This window comes from Aplysia californica, unplaced genomic scaffold, assembly GCF_000002075.1.
Source record: "Aplysia californica isolate F4 #8 unplaced genomic scaffold, AplCal3.0 scaffold00167, whole genome shotgun sequence".
NCBI classification, from domain to species: domain Eukaryota; kingdom Metazoa; phylum Mollusca; class Gastropoda; order Aplysiida; family Aplysiidae; genus Aplysia; species Aplysia californica.
Genome location: NW_004797437.1, coordinates 1,229,851 through 1,245,453, shown reverse-complemented (window position 1 = coordinate 1,245,453; position 15,603 = coordinate 1,229,851). Strand labels below are relative to the sequence as shown.

The 15,603-nt window shown below is 38.8% G+C and overlaps 1 protein-coding gene across 1 annotated transcript in view; it reads left to right on the top strand.

Moving 5' to 3' along the window:
- The first annotated feature begins 9,703 nt into the window (after positions 1–9,703).
- Positions 9,704–15,603, top strand: part of LOC101860171 (collagen alpha-1(XII) chain-like) — an 11,883-nt gene continuing 5,983 nt past the window's right edge. Inside the window, exons 1-6 of the mRNA XM_005097932.1 lie at positions 9,704–9,832; positions 10,209–10,230; positions 11,682–11,899; positions 12,790–12,895; positions 13,316–13,436; positions 14,428–14,528. Coding sequence (XP_005097989.1) covers positions 9,704–9,832; positions 10,209–10,230; positions 11,682–11,899; positions 12,790–12,895; positions 13,316–13,436; positions 14,428–14,528 — 697 coding nt within the window. The remainder of the gene's footprint in view (positions 9,833–10,208; positions 10,231–11,681; positions 11,900–12,789; positions 12,896–13,315; positions 13,437–14,427; positions 14,529–15,603) is intronic.

Here is a 15,603-nt window from a genome sequence, read left to right as displayed (position 1 = left end):
TTCTTCTGCACTGCCTTAACCCTTTCTCAATTGTGTTTCATCGTTACTGTCATTCTCCTCTTTAGAATACATTATGTACTGTTCACTTTTCTACATAGCTTGTTTCGCACTGCTAAAGTAACTGGTGATTCAAAAACGCTTATGAAAGTTTCTTCAGACAAATTAAATAATATTATAGTGGATACTGATGTACATGTAATATGCTGTCTTCCTTCCGTGAGCTGGTTAGGGGTGCTTCCTTCAAGAAAATACAATTAATGAAGCAAATGAGGAATAAACAACTGTCTATGATTTAATTAAAAATTCACGTGTTCGTTTCTTTTATTGCTATATCTGGCCTGTTTTGTAGGAGCAGTAGTTTATGGTGAGTCAGCAGAATATTTAACAAGTATTTGGTTCAGAAAAAGAAAAGAACGGCTATTTGAGGCAAAAAATAACAAGATTGGTAGATCGGATGGAAGAAAAAAAAAGGCGGGCTTGCCAGTGGCGCCTTCCAACCCAGACTAGAATAGTAGTAAGCGTCATATTTAAAAAAAGGAGTTGAAAAGCTGATGACATTGGAGCGCCCAATTGACCATACATGCCGTGCTTGAAAAGAATATTGTTATATTATCGGCATCACTTCTGGGGCAAGAATTGAATCTAATTTTAATGTTAGCATTGTGGCTTAAAGGGTGAGGGAAAAAACTGCTGGGTTTTTTTTCTTTCTGTTTTTTTTTAAGGGAAGTGTTTTTATGTCCCTACAGACACAGTTTATTTGAAGGCAGGCTTCCACCCCGACTGCAGAGGCCAACCTAGGCCTAGAAGGGTACATGTACAATGTTCCATCAAAAAGAGACCAAAATATGACTCAATAAAAATTTCTACGAAGTCATCTTCTGCCCGTGACGACGAAGTTTTAACCGCTACACTACAGATGCCAGTATTTTTCTGGTGGCATCGGCGATATACCAGTGGACTAAGTGAAACGACAATGTAGGATAAAAATTATACTGAAGGTGACCAAGAAAGATGGTGATGATGAATAACAGCTCAGTAATAGCAGTAGTACATGTACATATCGGATACCGCAATTAACTCAATAGCCTGTGTCGAGACTGAAAGGACTTTAGACCTGCTATAGTTAAGCTGTGTTTTATACAGTGAGACTCAACACTTAGTTTGTCACATCAATTTGAGCAACAGATATGAATAACATTCACACTATCCTTTTCATCCGGGTTTCCCAGAGCTATCCTTTTTATTCTGGGTTTACAGAGACAGCCTTTTCATTTTGATTTCCGAGGAAACTGAAAATTTACTTTTTCTGTGCTTTTAATTAACGATTTTTTCAGGAAACTCGAGACAAACATTAGTTTTTAATTGGACAACAGAAGTGTTAAGCCCCCCCCCCCCCCCCCCCCCCCAAAAAAAGAAGAAAATTCGATAAAAATTATTTATTCATTTTCATTATTTTCACGAGCGCCTAATTTCACCACGCTGCCTCACGTTTTAATTCTGATTTCCCAGAGCTATCCTTTTCATTCTGGTTTCCCATGACTACCCTTTTCATTCTGGTTTCCCGGAGCTAGCCTTTTCATTCTGGTTCCCCACAGCTATCATTTTATCTCTGGTTTTACAGAGCTATCCTTTCCATTCTGGTTTCCCAGAGCTATCCTTTTCATTCTAGTGTCCCAGAGCTATTTTTTCCAGGACGAATATAACAAAGCGACAACAGATTTCTTCGGACACACAATGCGGAAAGAAGCATTGGAGAATATTGTAACAACAGGGAAGTTTGATGGAAAGAGAGGCAGAGGCAGACAGAGGGAAACGATACTGGACAAGATGACAACATGGCTAGGAGCAGCAAGAACAACAGACACCATTGCTGCAACGAAAGGCAGAGTAAAGAGGAGGTCCATGATTGCCCACTCCAGTAGGCAAGGCACCGGATGATGATGATGATCCTTTTCATTCTGGTTTCGCAGATTATACTTTTCAATCTGGTTTTCCAGAGCTATCCTTTTCATTCAGGTTTCGAAAGGCTATCCATTTCATTCTGGTTTCCCAGGGCTGCCCTATTCATTGCTGGTTTCCGATAGCTATTATTTTCATTGTGGTTCCTCAGAGCGATCCATTTATTTTTGGTTTTACAGAGCTATCCTCTTCATTCTGGTGTCCCTGAGCTATCCTTTAAATTTTGATTTCCCGAAACTATCCTTTTCATTTTGGTTTCCAAGAGCTATCCTTTTCAATTTTGTTTCAAAGAGATAACATTTTCAATTTGGTTTCACAGAGCCATCCTTTTCATTGTGGTTTCCCAGAGCTATCCTTTTATGTCACGGCGTGGTGAAATCAGGCGCTCGTCAATTTTTGGGCATGTGGAGATATTGGTATCGTCTTAAATTTGTTCAATTGCTTTGCTACCGGCGAAAGAAATGCCCATCTATCTTGAATAGAAGTCAAGCTATTTGAGATTGAAGAAGGTGGGGTCACCATTTTTCAAAGGTCGCCAACGTTTGGTTATTGCTATAGCTTGGTATTCTGTGGAAACTGAAAACTCACTTTTTCTGTGCCTTTTATCAACGTTTTTCAGTAAAAATCCACCCAAAAATATGTTTTTAATTGGACCAGTATGGTGTTAAGCCAAAAAAGAAAGATTCGAAAAAAATTACCAAACAGCAGAAAAATGCCAGTTTCCTCATTTTCATTATTTGACGAGCGCCTAATTTCACCAAGCTGCCTCACTTTATTATTCTGATTTCACAGAGCTATTCTTTTCATTTAGGTTTCCCAGAGCTATCCTTTGTGTCACAGCGTGGTGAAATCAGGCGCTCATCAATTTTTGGGCATATAGAGTTATTGCTCTAATCAGATCCTACCTAGCAAAGGGGGTCCTTTACCTTTCACAACTATGATAGGCAGCTTAATTGTCTGATTCCTATAAAGCACATCAACTTCACATTCCTCTACGACTGGAACACTCTCACCGGTATTATAGGTTTGAAGTTTCTTCACACAGTGTTGCATCGTAGCATCACTAACTGCGATCTTGTTGAAATCCTTCTCGGTGATGACAGTAAGCGCAATACCTGTGTCCAGTTGGAAGTTGACCGTCTTCATGTTGATGGGGGCGTGCGGTGACTCTGACACGGTAAACGGTTGAATCGGCTCTCTTCCTTGCCGTGCCGCTCTAGGTTCACATAGTGTTGTTGCTGCTGACGTGGCGATGCTGACTGATTGGAACTCGGACGAGTTGTATTCTTCGATAAGCAGGCTATAGTGATATGACCTTGCTTGGAACATTTATAGCAAATCGCAGACTTGAATTTAGACTGCTGTGGTGAATGAGGGCCATAACAACGATGACATTTCGTTGCTCTGGATCTAGGTAAAGGCTGCCCTGCGTTAACATTTTTACCCTTAGGTTTGCGATAAGTGAGTACAGCATTCACTGAAGAAGGGGCCAGGGACATTGTCGCATCAGATGATTATTGTGTTGATATTGCCACCTGGATGGCATTTTCTAAGGTTAAATTCTTCTCCTGTAGTAACTTTCTCTGAATGTCTTGGTTATTTATACCAGTGACAAACTTCTAGCAAAGTCTTTCATTCAGGGTTTCTCCGAATTCGCAGAACTCGCTGAGGTGTCGTAAGGCAGCGATATACTCCGCTACCGATTCACCAGGATGTTTGGTCCGGCTGTCAAATCTGGCTCTGCACAGGAATTATGGTGGCGCCGGGGCATGATGAGATGATTTTTGAGCAGTTGACACAGTTCATGGAAAGATTGATTTCCTGGCTTGTCTGGTGCACACAGATCTTTTAAGTCTAAATTCCTTTGGGCCTACCATCGTAAGCAAGACTGCTCTTTTCTTCGCGTCTTGAGTCACCTCGTTTGCTTCAAAATAAAATTCTAGCCTTTCTAGGTAGTCACTTATGTTTTCATCTGTCTGACTAAAGTCTTTGTTTTGGCCATATAGTGCCATCTTAAGCTAAATACTTAACACATAGCTTTATTTAGCTGTCTCGTGAATAAAAAAGCTCCTTTTTTCTGGATCATACCATCCTCCTCGCCAATGAAGTTGATTGAGTGTTAGGCTACATCACAGACAGAGAAACACAGTCATCTTGGTTGTCAATTCTACTTATTTTGATCGAACTTCCCGTTCCTACCAGAGACTGGTTCCTACCTATTCCGTATCAAGGGACATAGCTCAAACAACACAATGCACTTCCAGATTCAATTAGTCAATGCACGGTTAGTTCCCTTGAATCGAAGTCACTAATATATTATTCTTATTAGTAATGCAACTATATTGCACCAGAATATCCCTTTCATTCTGGTTTCCCAGAGCTATCCATTTCATTTTGGTTTCCCAGAGTTATCTTTTCCATTCTCGTTTCACAAAACTATCTTTCTCATTTTAGTTTCCCAGAGTTATCCTTTTCATTTCTGGTTTCCTAGGGTTATCCTTTTCATTCTGGTATCCCTGATATATGCTTTTCATTTTGGTGTCCTAGGGCTATCCTTTTCTTTCTGGTTTCCCAGAGCTATTCTTTTCTAAGAGTCAGCTAAATCCTACATTTTCTGTTAAGTCAAAACATGTTTGGTGAGGCAAACTAATGGCCACAGGGAAAATTGATTTGTTTGAATGGGTCCTTATTTGTCCGGTTGGGGGTCTCTCTCCAGGCAAGAATAAAAAAACAACCCACCCCTCCCAAATATAACAGAATGAATTTGGTTGTTTTGTTTGGGTTTTAGTAAGCGTTCTAAGGTACTTGCAACACACTTAGGTTATACTTATAAGTACCAAAGAATAGAAATGTTACAAGATAGTAACAAACACAAAAAAGGAGGAGAGATAAATAGGATGCTGACAGGAAAGTAGGAGCAAACTACTCAAGAGCACCCACTAACCACCCACATAGACAGGGTTTGTGGACAAAACGGGCTTAACGAATTGTAACTGGGAAAAAGGGCTTTACCTTCGAATTAACATAACGATTGGTCTTAAAGGCAGTAATAAATTTACCTTCAAGAGCAAGAGAACACCACAATCGAGATAAGGCGTTGGTGTGAGTCCTCAATTTTGAACCTGGGTGAATTTAGGTTTAATTATAAATAACTTAGATTGAAACCCATGAGCGAAACAGTCGGTCGTCGATACTTATAGGCCATCTACACTCTACGTTTGTTCACTTCTGATTTGCTGAGTGGAAGGGAGTTGACGCAATAATGCTGAAAGTCAGCTTGGTTTTATGTTTTCTGGTAAGTCTTGATATTATGTTTGATGACGCAAGCTACTAGCCACGTGGAGTATAATGTGTTTCAGTGGGTTTAAGAATAACGGTGCATCTCAAGGAAAAAAAACCCCATAAAACCCCCAAGAAAACATATTATTATTTTCTTTTACATTTTGGAACCATGGACTAACCTTGAGTCAAAGCTTGCTTGGAAGATCTAGAAGTTATAACAGTAACCTATTTGTGTCACAACCTGGTGGAATAAGGCGAATGGTCAATTTTGGATCATATGAGTTATCGGTATAATCTTGAAGCCTGTTTATTTGCCTTGCATTTGATGACAAAATTATATCTTAAATAGAAGTCGAAATATTTGCAGTTTAAAGAGCTGGGGTCACCTTGTGTCAGAAGTAGAATAAGCTAGGAATTGGCTGCCGAAGATTGGTCACTTTCAAAGCTTGTGTGTCCTTAAAATCTGCAAATTTACAAGTTTTTGTGTCTTTTTTCTTTAAAATCCAAACAGAAAAGTGTTTTAAATGGACATAGAATGTGGGAATATGTTAAGCCCCCCCCCCCCCCCCCCCCCTAAGAAAACCCATTGAAAAAAGTTTGAGAAACGAAAGAATCCGTATTACCACTATCAGTTGGTGTAGTAACATCTTCAACAATGAGCGTTGATTCTTGGAGACTGTTTTTTAGAGAGTGAACCATCTATTATTGAACCATCAGATTGCTTACTATCTTCAAGTGAACTTTTTTCCGTGTACTATCTTAGAGTGAACTATTTTTCTATGCACTGTCTTTGATCAAATTATTTTGCTTTCTACTGTCTTTGAGTGAACTTTTTTAAAAAGATCGTAACGATTGGGGTGAGGATACTTGATTAGCAGTTTGACGATATAACATATTCAATAGATTTTATGAAAGAAGCGACCTTCAGTGATCCATGTGTACATGCTATTAGATCTATATCTAGAGCTAGCAAACTAATTTCTGAATCAAAACAGTCAGCAGCGGACATTGACGAAAATTTAACGGAGGTGGGATTGATAAAGATGTTGATACTACGAGTTGAAAACGAAATCAATATATTATTATGAAACTAAAATGTAGAATGCAGCTAGACAAAGACGGTTAATAAACAATAGGTAGAGTATTTGGAAGATATAATGCGGGTAGTTCTAATTCAAATCAAAAACAAATTTCACCTTATTCTCCGAGGAATTAAAGTCCCATAGCCTGAATTATCGGCTTTGTGTGTTTACAGGCTGATCATTACGCTCGACTTGACAAACTCTTTTAAACCTAATCAACAGGCCAGGGAAGTGATGAATGGTGAAGAACTGAAAACACTGGCAAGTTGCATTGGTTGTAAAATTAGGAAAACATAATAAACACATTTCCCTACACTAGGAAAACATAATTAACACATTCTCTTGAAGAAATGAAATGAGTCCTTATCATTTTCGTCTACATGAGCAGAGTAAACCTGACCCACTACGACTACTTCACTTGGAGCCCAGGTTTACATACATGTTTCTGCTCGACGACGACGTAAAGAGAAATGCTCTTGGCGGTTTTCACTTTTTGTATCATTTCCCAAACAACGCAACAGTCATACATTACGGAGATCCTAATCATTGCATCCAAAGTATAAAACCATATTATTATTAGATAACCATCATCTCAAAAAGAAACTTACCAAAATTGTGTTAACCAAAGCAGGACATTTGTATTGATGAAGCAATAGTGTATTTCAATGGCCCGCCCTTATTTAAGGTCTATCTGGGGGGCTCTCGTGGCCTAAAGGTTAAGCTGTTCGCCTCTCATTCAAAGGTCCAGGGTTCGAATCCGGTAAGCGACGGAAAAAATGTTCTTCTCTAAAATTGTCTCCTCTCACCTCCTTTCCTGCTCTCTACCAATGTCCTGTCGTCTGCTTTCGTCTCCACTTTCTGACCCCACCCGCCCACCTCCTTTGCCCCCTCCTCTGCGCTCCTGACTCTTTCTACGGCCTTTCTAGTGCTACTCCTTGGCTCCTTCTTATTGCTGTCTTTTAGCAACATCCCTAATCTTCTGGTAGGAAAGATCTACACCTATCCTTCTCGGACAAGGGCGAAAAACCTCAGAGGTCCCGTGTGCAAGCTGCGCACGTTAAAGATCCCCTGGTGGTCTAAAATCGATAAGAGGCCGCCACCCGGGCCAAATTCAAAATTTCCCATTAACTGAAAATGTTTAATGTGTCCCTCGCGCTCATTTGACCTTATGCAGTTGCGAGCGCCGTAAAACACTGATAAAAATGTCTATAAAAAAGACAAACCTACTAAAGGAGGGTTCAAATTTGCTAAACAAATGTAGGCCACATTTTGGTTTGTGTCAGGAGTTTTACGGCGTTGGCAACGGCATAAGGTCTTATGAGTGCTCCCTGTGAATTCATTGGGGCAAAAGACGAATCCACAATAACACATGGGTGTGACCGTGAGTTTGATGATAAAGTTCTTGTAAAAGATGCCACCGGCTCCACACCAACCCCTCACTTACAAACACCCAAATTACAATTCATTCTATACTGAAAATAATACCAGCTTAACGGACATGTTCTACAAGGTTTTTGAAACGGCTATGATTTGGTATTTCTAGGCTTTGATGCAACTTAGAAGGTGAGATGGAAACTTTGCTTGTTTCGGCAATGTATAATCCAACCCCGTTGTCTAATAATACGTGAAGGTGTTTGGTCCAAAACCCACTTTACTTGCTACTCAATACTACAAACAGTATATTCGTTGACAATTTTAGGAAAAGCCATTTACGCATGAAAGGAGATTTGTTTGCATTTTTCGTTATAAAAATGAAACTTGAATCTGCATACTACTTTTTGAATGAGAAAACCGAAAAGCGGAACATGCCAACATGCTCGACGATGATTGGCTCGTAGTGACGAATAAAACATAATATATTAACGCTTCGCCATTAGATGTGATGACTTAACAGAATTTGACAATGTTTTCCTCTTGGTCTACGGAGCTTAAAACCCAGTTTCGTTTTCTCCGTGACAAGGGATAACGCGATTTAGTATCATTTAGTAGGATCACAAACTGCAACTACCAGTGGGATAAACGCAGATGTCGGAATCAAGCTATGGAAGAAAACATTTTTTTTCAAATTTTGACCAAGTAGATTTCGCAAGAATCCTCTCAGAAAATAAAACGGAACGTGCTAGAATGTAAAAAGAAAGGTAAAAACTAGCAAAAGAAGTCAACGGTAGGATTATAAAAAATATAATATCTTTTAGAAACGTTGAGGGCTACATCACTGAAAAAGAACTTGTAATTATAACAATTAACTAGAGAGTTCTTCAATTTTCTAAATAGTTTTTGTTGTCGTTTCTTCTGTAGAGAAAAATAAAACTTAAGATCAAATAGTTTCACGTGTTTTGACGTAGTCAGTGAAAATGAAGTGAGATCTAAATTTGCCAACTTAAAAACTGCCAAAGATATTTCCCAATAACGAACCATGGGTGACGAAAACTTGACAGACATTTTGAAAGAAAATAAAAATGCGTTCAGAGATAAAAATACTGAGAAAGTAGAAGTCTTGTCCTGGCAAATAAAACGGCACATACTGAATGAGAAATAGGTCGAGCAATTTCATTTTTTTGACAATCAGTGATAACGAAGTGAGATCTAGGTTAAGAAACATAAAAACTGCCAAACATGAGACCCTGATAGGATTAAATAGGGGGGGAGGGGGGGATGCTGAGGGAATCGTTTAACTAGTTTACTCCAACAAATACCTACCTTTATTTGGAAAAAATCTCAATTCTTAGGGAAGACACATGAAATTGTACCTAAAAAGTATCGTATTTTACCTATAAATGATTTGAGGACCCTTGCTGTGACATCCATTACATTTAAATGCTTTGAGAAAGTAATCTTAGGCACTATCTTGAATAAGGCTCGTGTAAATCTGGATCACTTATAATTTGCTTATAAAGAGAAAACAATGCTGGCCATTAGATGTGCTGGCTTTTCTTGATAACATTATCAAACACCTTGAAATCTCTACTCATGACAGAGGTTGGTGTCAATGTTACACCTGCCTTTAAATGAAACTCAGCCTTTTGATTGAATGTTTTGCAATGAAATCTGAAAGTTTACGTGTATACCACATCATGGATATTGGATTTTCTCAGTGCTAGGCCATAGCATGGAAAGTTTAATAAAACCGTCTCAAATATGTTAACACAGACATAGGTAACATAGAACTTAGGCTATTGGACCCATATTCGTAAGTTTACAGGTTCGAGGGTTCGAGCCTCAGCTCGGCGGTATTTTGTATCTACGGGGAAGGCACTTTACACGAATTTACTATCTGAATCGGTCCTTTCGAAAACATATGTTTAAGTCAGAGGTCCAGCCCTCTTAAATTAAATAGCCTGATAGTGTTGACAAAGGCGTGATACCAATCTGCAAAAAGCATGGGTGGAGAAGAAAGTTCCGGAAGACTGGCAGTGCGCAATTGTGGTACCAATCTGGAAGAAGAAAGGCAGCAACAAAGACTGCAGCATGTTCTGAGGCATATCCCTCCTGAGCCACAAAAGCAAGATGTACGAAAGATCGTGGAACAGCGTACAAGGCACAAAGTGTGACATTGTAACCTTCACGACCAGGGTCAGGCCGGGATGATCCTGTTAGGCAAGATCAAAGCCCGCACCTCCTATATCATCTGAATTGTGGGGATTGGGGTAGGGGTGGGGCGTATAACACTGTGAATTGAAAATAATGACGCCAAAACCATTTTAAAAGATGGACCTTTCAAAAAAGAAAAGGAAAAGTAAAGGGAAATAATAGTAAACAAAAGGAGAACAACAACAACAACAACAACAACAACAACAACAACAACAACAACAACAACAACAACAACAACAACAGCAGCAGCAGCAGCAACAATTTCAGCCAGACATTCATTTTCTTTTGTTACAGGGTGCCCTCAGTGGAGCTCAGGGTAAGCATTTTTGTTCTGTGTTTGTCACATTTTAGTGTTGACCTTTGGGGATTCGAGAAGTTTAATGTATAATATTACCACAATCAACGCCTGCTTTTTTTTTCTTTCCTTTTTTTTCTTTTTTTTGGGGGTCAAAAGATGTCAAAAATGGAGTTTGAAATTGAACATTGAAGGCCTATGGTCTTATCTGTAGGCTATTACTCTGCACAAAAAAACTAGCTGTGATAGCGGAATTGTTGGAACTTCGTATCGTTTTCCATGTATTAGATTGGGCTGAAAATATTTATATTTAATCTTAAACTTAAAGTAAAGTTGTTCTCACATCCGATCCGGACAATGGGGATGGCTTTGTTAGTTAGACAATTTTCCTGGACCTTCGGCATATTGTGGTAGGGTGGCCAGTTCCTTTCCACGTCGCCTTTACTTCCCCAACTCGAAGTCAGGTACCCATTACTGCTGGGTATGCTAGAGGGGAGCGAAAAAAATCCGTGTCCGAATGGAAGTTCGAACATAGACTCTCCGCATCGGAGACGACAGCACTAACCACTCCGTCACTGCACCCTCTTATAAATTTAACCTTACTCAAAATAATTATTTTCCTACTCGATATACACATACATTGTTAGTTTTAGTGAGGTTTTACGGTGCTCCCAACTGCATAAGGTCATATGAGCACCAAGAGGTGGATGTCAACAGAGAAGTCCAAACGGGGAATCAGGCTTACTCTGCTCACCTCTCCAGCCTCAACAGCACACAGTCCGCTTCAACTGTCAAGGCACCCCGGAAATAGCCGTTCACAAGAGATTGACCAACATACAAAAGAAGAAGAGGAAAAATGAGAAAAGTAAGGATGAGGACAGAAAAAGCAGCCGTTCCCCCTATGTTGTTTCAGCACAGTTTGAGGATGACATTGATAAACAAGCCCATTTACAATCTACTGTACCTAAGAGCATGTTAATACCCCCCCTCCCTTTTTTTTTGGGGGGGGGGGGATGGCCTAAAAACACTTCAGTCAGTAGCACTGCCATGGGAGGGGGCATATGATATATATATATATATATATATATATATATAGAGAGAGAGAGAGAGAGAGAGAGAGAGAGAGAGAGAGAGAGAGAGAGAGAGAGAGAGAGAGATATTATATATATTATATACATATATATTATTAGATATGAAGAGTGAGAGAGAGAGAGAGAGAGAGAGAGAGAGAGAGAGAGAGAGAGAGAGAGAGAGAGAGAGAGAGAGAGAGAGAGAGAGAGAGAGAGAGAGGAGGGAGGAGAGAAGTTGGTCGGAAATTTATAAATACTCGTACAATGTGTAGGGGTTATTTTGTTTTGTTTGGTTTTGGTTTTGGTTTTATTTTTGTTTTGTTTTGTTTTTATTTTGTTTTCCTAACTTCCAGGCAGGTCAAATCCATTATTGTAAACTTTGCCAACAACTTACGGTCTTAGGCGCGAACACCTTGTGCAGCCAGCCCGTAGACATAGCGTTCTTGTTGGACGACTCTAGCAGTATCTCAGCTGTCAACTTTGAGAAAATGATCACCTTTGTGAAGGATCTGGTAGCCCACTTTGACATTAGCCTGACCAGTACCAGAATCGCCGCTATCACCTTTAGCCACAGGGCATTCGTAGAGTTTACTTTTGGAGCTTACAACACACTGGCAGAGGTAAGTCCCAGTCTGATAGTTAGATCAATACAAGTCTGCTGAGGCTGACTTTTTTCGTACTTCTGCCTAAAATAGAAGAAAAAGGTGAATGAAGGTATCCTAATAAAACTGTTCATTCTAAGACAATATTATTCTCCTTTCATCTGATATTCAAAACGTGCCCATTCCACTAATTTTAATATTTTAATACTCTAAAAATACAAGCGCAAACACACTTTTACACTTATTTGATTTTACCCAATTTGGCCAAGTAAAATTTTTAAAGGTCAGTTATGAGTGGCCATATCTCGGGCGACTCCTGCTATAGATGAAACAGTAATGTGTCAAATGATGCAAAATTTATTTAATTTCAAATTAGTATGCTGCATGAGTGGTAATGCAATGCTTTAACTCGATGATTGTATGAATACACTTCCAAGTTTCTTTTGGACACGACTGTGTTTCACCAGTACAAAGAATGTTTCTTTCAGTTTCAATTGGGAACTTAAATTGATTAAAATATGTAAATAGTTTAGACATTAAAGTAATTGTTTTCTCCAGACAAAATATATGAAAAAAAAAGCTTTAAGAATGAAGAAATCTTGCCGATACCTAAATAGTTTATATAGATGTAGAATGTAATTGAACGTTTTTACTGCTAAATATTTACCATTAATTTCTTTCAATCATTAAGTAAAGCCAAGCGTGCTGTGAACTAAAGTTAAAAACAACCAACTTGTGTCCCGCTCATAATTATGAAATTAAGAGTTGCGACCGTTGAAAAACTCCCACCAAAACTCAAAAATCTTTTATCACGACCGCCTCCACCCCCCCCCCCCCCCCCCCCGCCCACCCCGCCAGCATTCTTTGTGCCTAACCTCAGCTTCTTTCTTACTCTTCTCCCAAAATAGGTGGAGCACGGTTTTGACGAAGTTTGTCAGAGAAAAGGGGGAGAGACAATGACCTACATAGGTCTCAAATATGCCCTACAAAGCCTGGAAAACTTCGGTCGACGAGGTAACTGATCTTTCCTCCCATCATGACTGTGGTGCGCATTGCCATGTTCGGCCAATTAATACAATATATTAAACAAATTAAGTCCTGCTAGAGTTCAAATCATTATAAAAACAAACCGAGAATATACAGGTCCTTTTCTATCCGGCTGTTAGTGCTTCTGATGATGATGATGATGATGATGATGATGATGATGATGATGATGATGATGATGGTGGTGGTGGTGATTTTGATGGAATTCGCAGTCATTTTCATCATTTGTCCTTCACTATATAAAAGCAGTCGCCCTCTAATGTTGGATGGGTTTTTTAATAGCCGATTTCCTCTTTATTACAACTTTTAACTCTTGACAGTATTTTACCCCTAGGAATAATTCTGACTATGAACACTGACTATAAGCAGTGACCTCATTCTCTGTTCCAGACGTCCCGCATATTCTGATCACCATCACAGACGGAGTGTCCAACAACCGGGCTGAGACAGCCAAAATGGCGAACATGACTCGACAAGAAGGGATTGAAATCTTTGTTATTGGAGTCGGCAGGTAAGTAAATAAGTAAGTAAGTAAGTAAGTAAGTAAGTAAGCACGCAAGCACGCAAGCCAGCGAGCCAGCGAGCAAGTAAGCAAGCAGGCAAGCAAGTCAGCAGGCAAGTAAGTTTGTTCAGTGTTAAAGCCATTGCCCACATCACATCATATAAAACACTCATTTCTTAAAAAGAGTTTCCATAATGAAATTGTACAGGTTGTATCTTATCGTAGGTCAACAAACATTGCATACTTCTGTCACTGGGCCGAGTCAGGCTGGGAGGAATTAACAATTTACTTTGAAGGGCGATATTTGAACTATAGAAATTAGAAATTAAAGTGAAATTCATCTTCAATTTCATGAGAGTTACACCTCTCACATAAGGGTGAATTTAATCATTTCCACCAATAAAAATGGTTATATAAAGCTATGAGTTTCTAACAAGGCTATGACTTCTGTTCTAATACCATATGAGGTTGATGATATACCCAGCTGGGTTTTTTTAAACTAAAAAAATAAATTATACTTGCGCCATACTTCTTCCTCTATGTTCTGCACAGAGTGATCAACAAACCTTTGTTTCACTTCAATGAGGAATAATAATTTGGTGCTTCCAATACTTTGAGAAAACAAGGCATATCCAAACCCCAGGGGAAATAATAGGTTTTTAACTTCAATAGCCCAGTTGACTCTGCCCAGTTCAAAGGAATGATATAATTGTATGTAACATGTCTTTGGATATCTGCCATTTTCTAAGTGTACACGTCTGCTCTAGAATTTAAAGAGACATTGCATATAATCAGAACATCAATTGGCTCTTCCCACTTCTCTTAGAACTAAATACGTTGGTGTATCTTTTCCAAGACTCATAAAGGCTTTCCAGAAATTTACCTGAATCACGTCCCAATTTTTGGTACCTCAAATTTCAGAGCCATAAAGCAGCATTGGTTTAATCTTTATGTCAAAAATGTTTTTTGATGTTTGAAATGTATTCCTTGGTATGAACAGAAAAGCCTATTTGGTTGAGAAAATTAATCCGATGGAGCGTTACAGGCTCGATCTTCTAGCGTTCGTCTCCAGTATAGACGCGATGAAAATGAAAAGCCAAAGTACTTGTAATAGGTTATTGTCCCTAAATCTTACCCTCCCAATACCATCTCTCAGATCTTTTGACGTTACCTCCATTTCTAAAAACAACTATCATACTTTTATCCGTATTAACTTTAAACCCTGTGTCATGTAGAAGTCATAATATAACAAGCTGATTTTTTTTTTGTAAACCTCTGATATTATCGTCAAAAAGACTTAAATCATCAGGGTACATTAAACATATTATAATACCAAAAACATCAGTGGGCAGTACCTGTATAGCATGGGTGGGCATTTGATTTTTAAAGATTTTTTTTTCTCTAATTGAAAAATAGATCAATAAAATAATGTAGGGCTATGTATGCTGTCTTGTTTGACACCTGATGAACAATTGAGGTATTCAGTGGTATAAAATTTCATGGATCCTCGTTCTTCTGAGGAGACTTTAGCACATGAAAGAACACTTTGATACATATTTTTCTAAATAGTATACCTTGGTCCAAAACAGCAAAGACGTCTTAATACTGTCCAAAGCTTTTCTCTCTCAACTCTATCAAATGCTTTTTAAAAAGTCGACAAAATATATTATATGGAATCTTCCGTAAGGCTTAGAAATATATTTTTGGAGTCGACTTGTGAAACAATTCGAAACGCTTTGGCTGTTAACATGCAGTTAATGAAAAGAACAGTTTATTGGTTGTAAATGCGTGAACCCTCTTCGATATAAATAAAATAATGTTGGATGCAGGCTACTATAACATTGTCTGTTGAGATTCTGCTTCCCAAATACCTTTCACTAGCAACAAGCTGTAGCAGTTTTTGTCCAGTGTTATATCTACCTCTTGGCCAAGTACCTGCTGTTAATACTTATTTGACACCAAGTTCTTTTCAAAAAGGTGTTTGTGCCTGTTCTCTAGCGTCTCTGCAGAGAAAAATCTAATATTTTCAGCTAGCTCATTTTAGAGTAACTTCTTGGTATGGGACTTCTTGGCGGGAAAATGAATGAAAATTAATGTATAGAATTCCCCCTCCCCCCTCTTTTTCATCGTCAACTCTCGAACCGAGCCTCTCGCCCATTTAAACAAAACACAACCG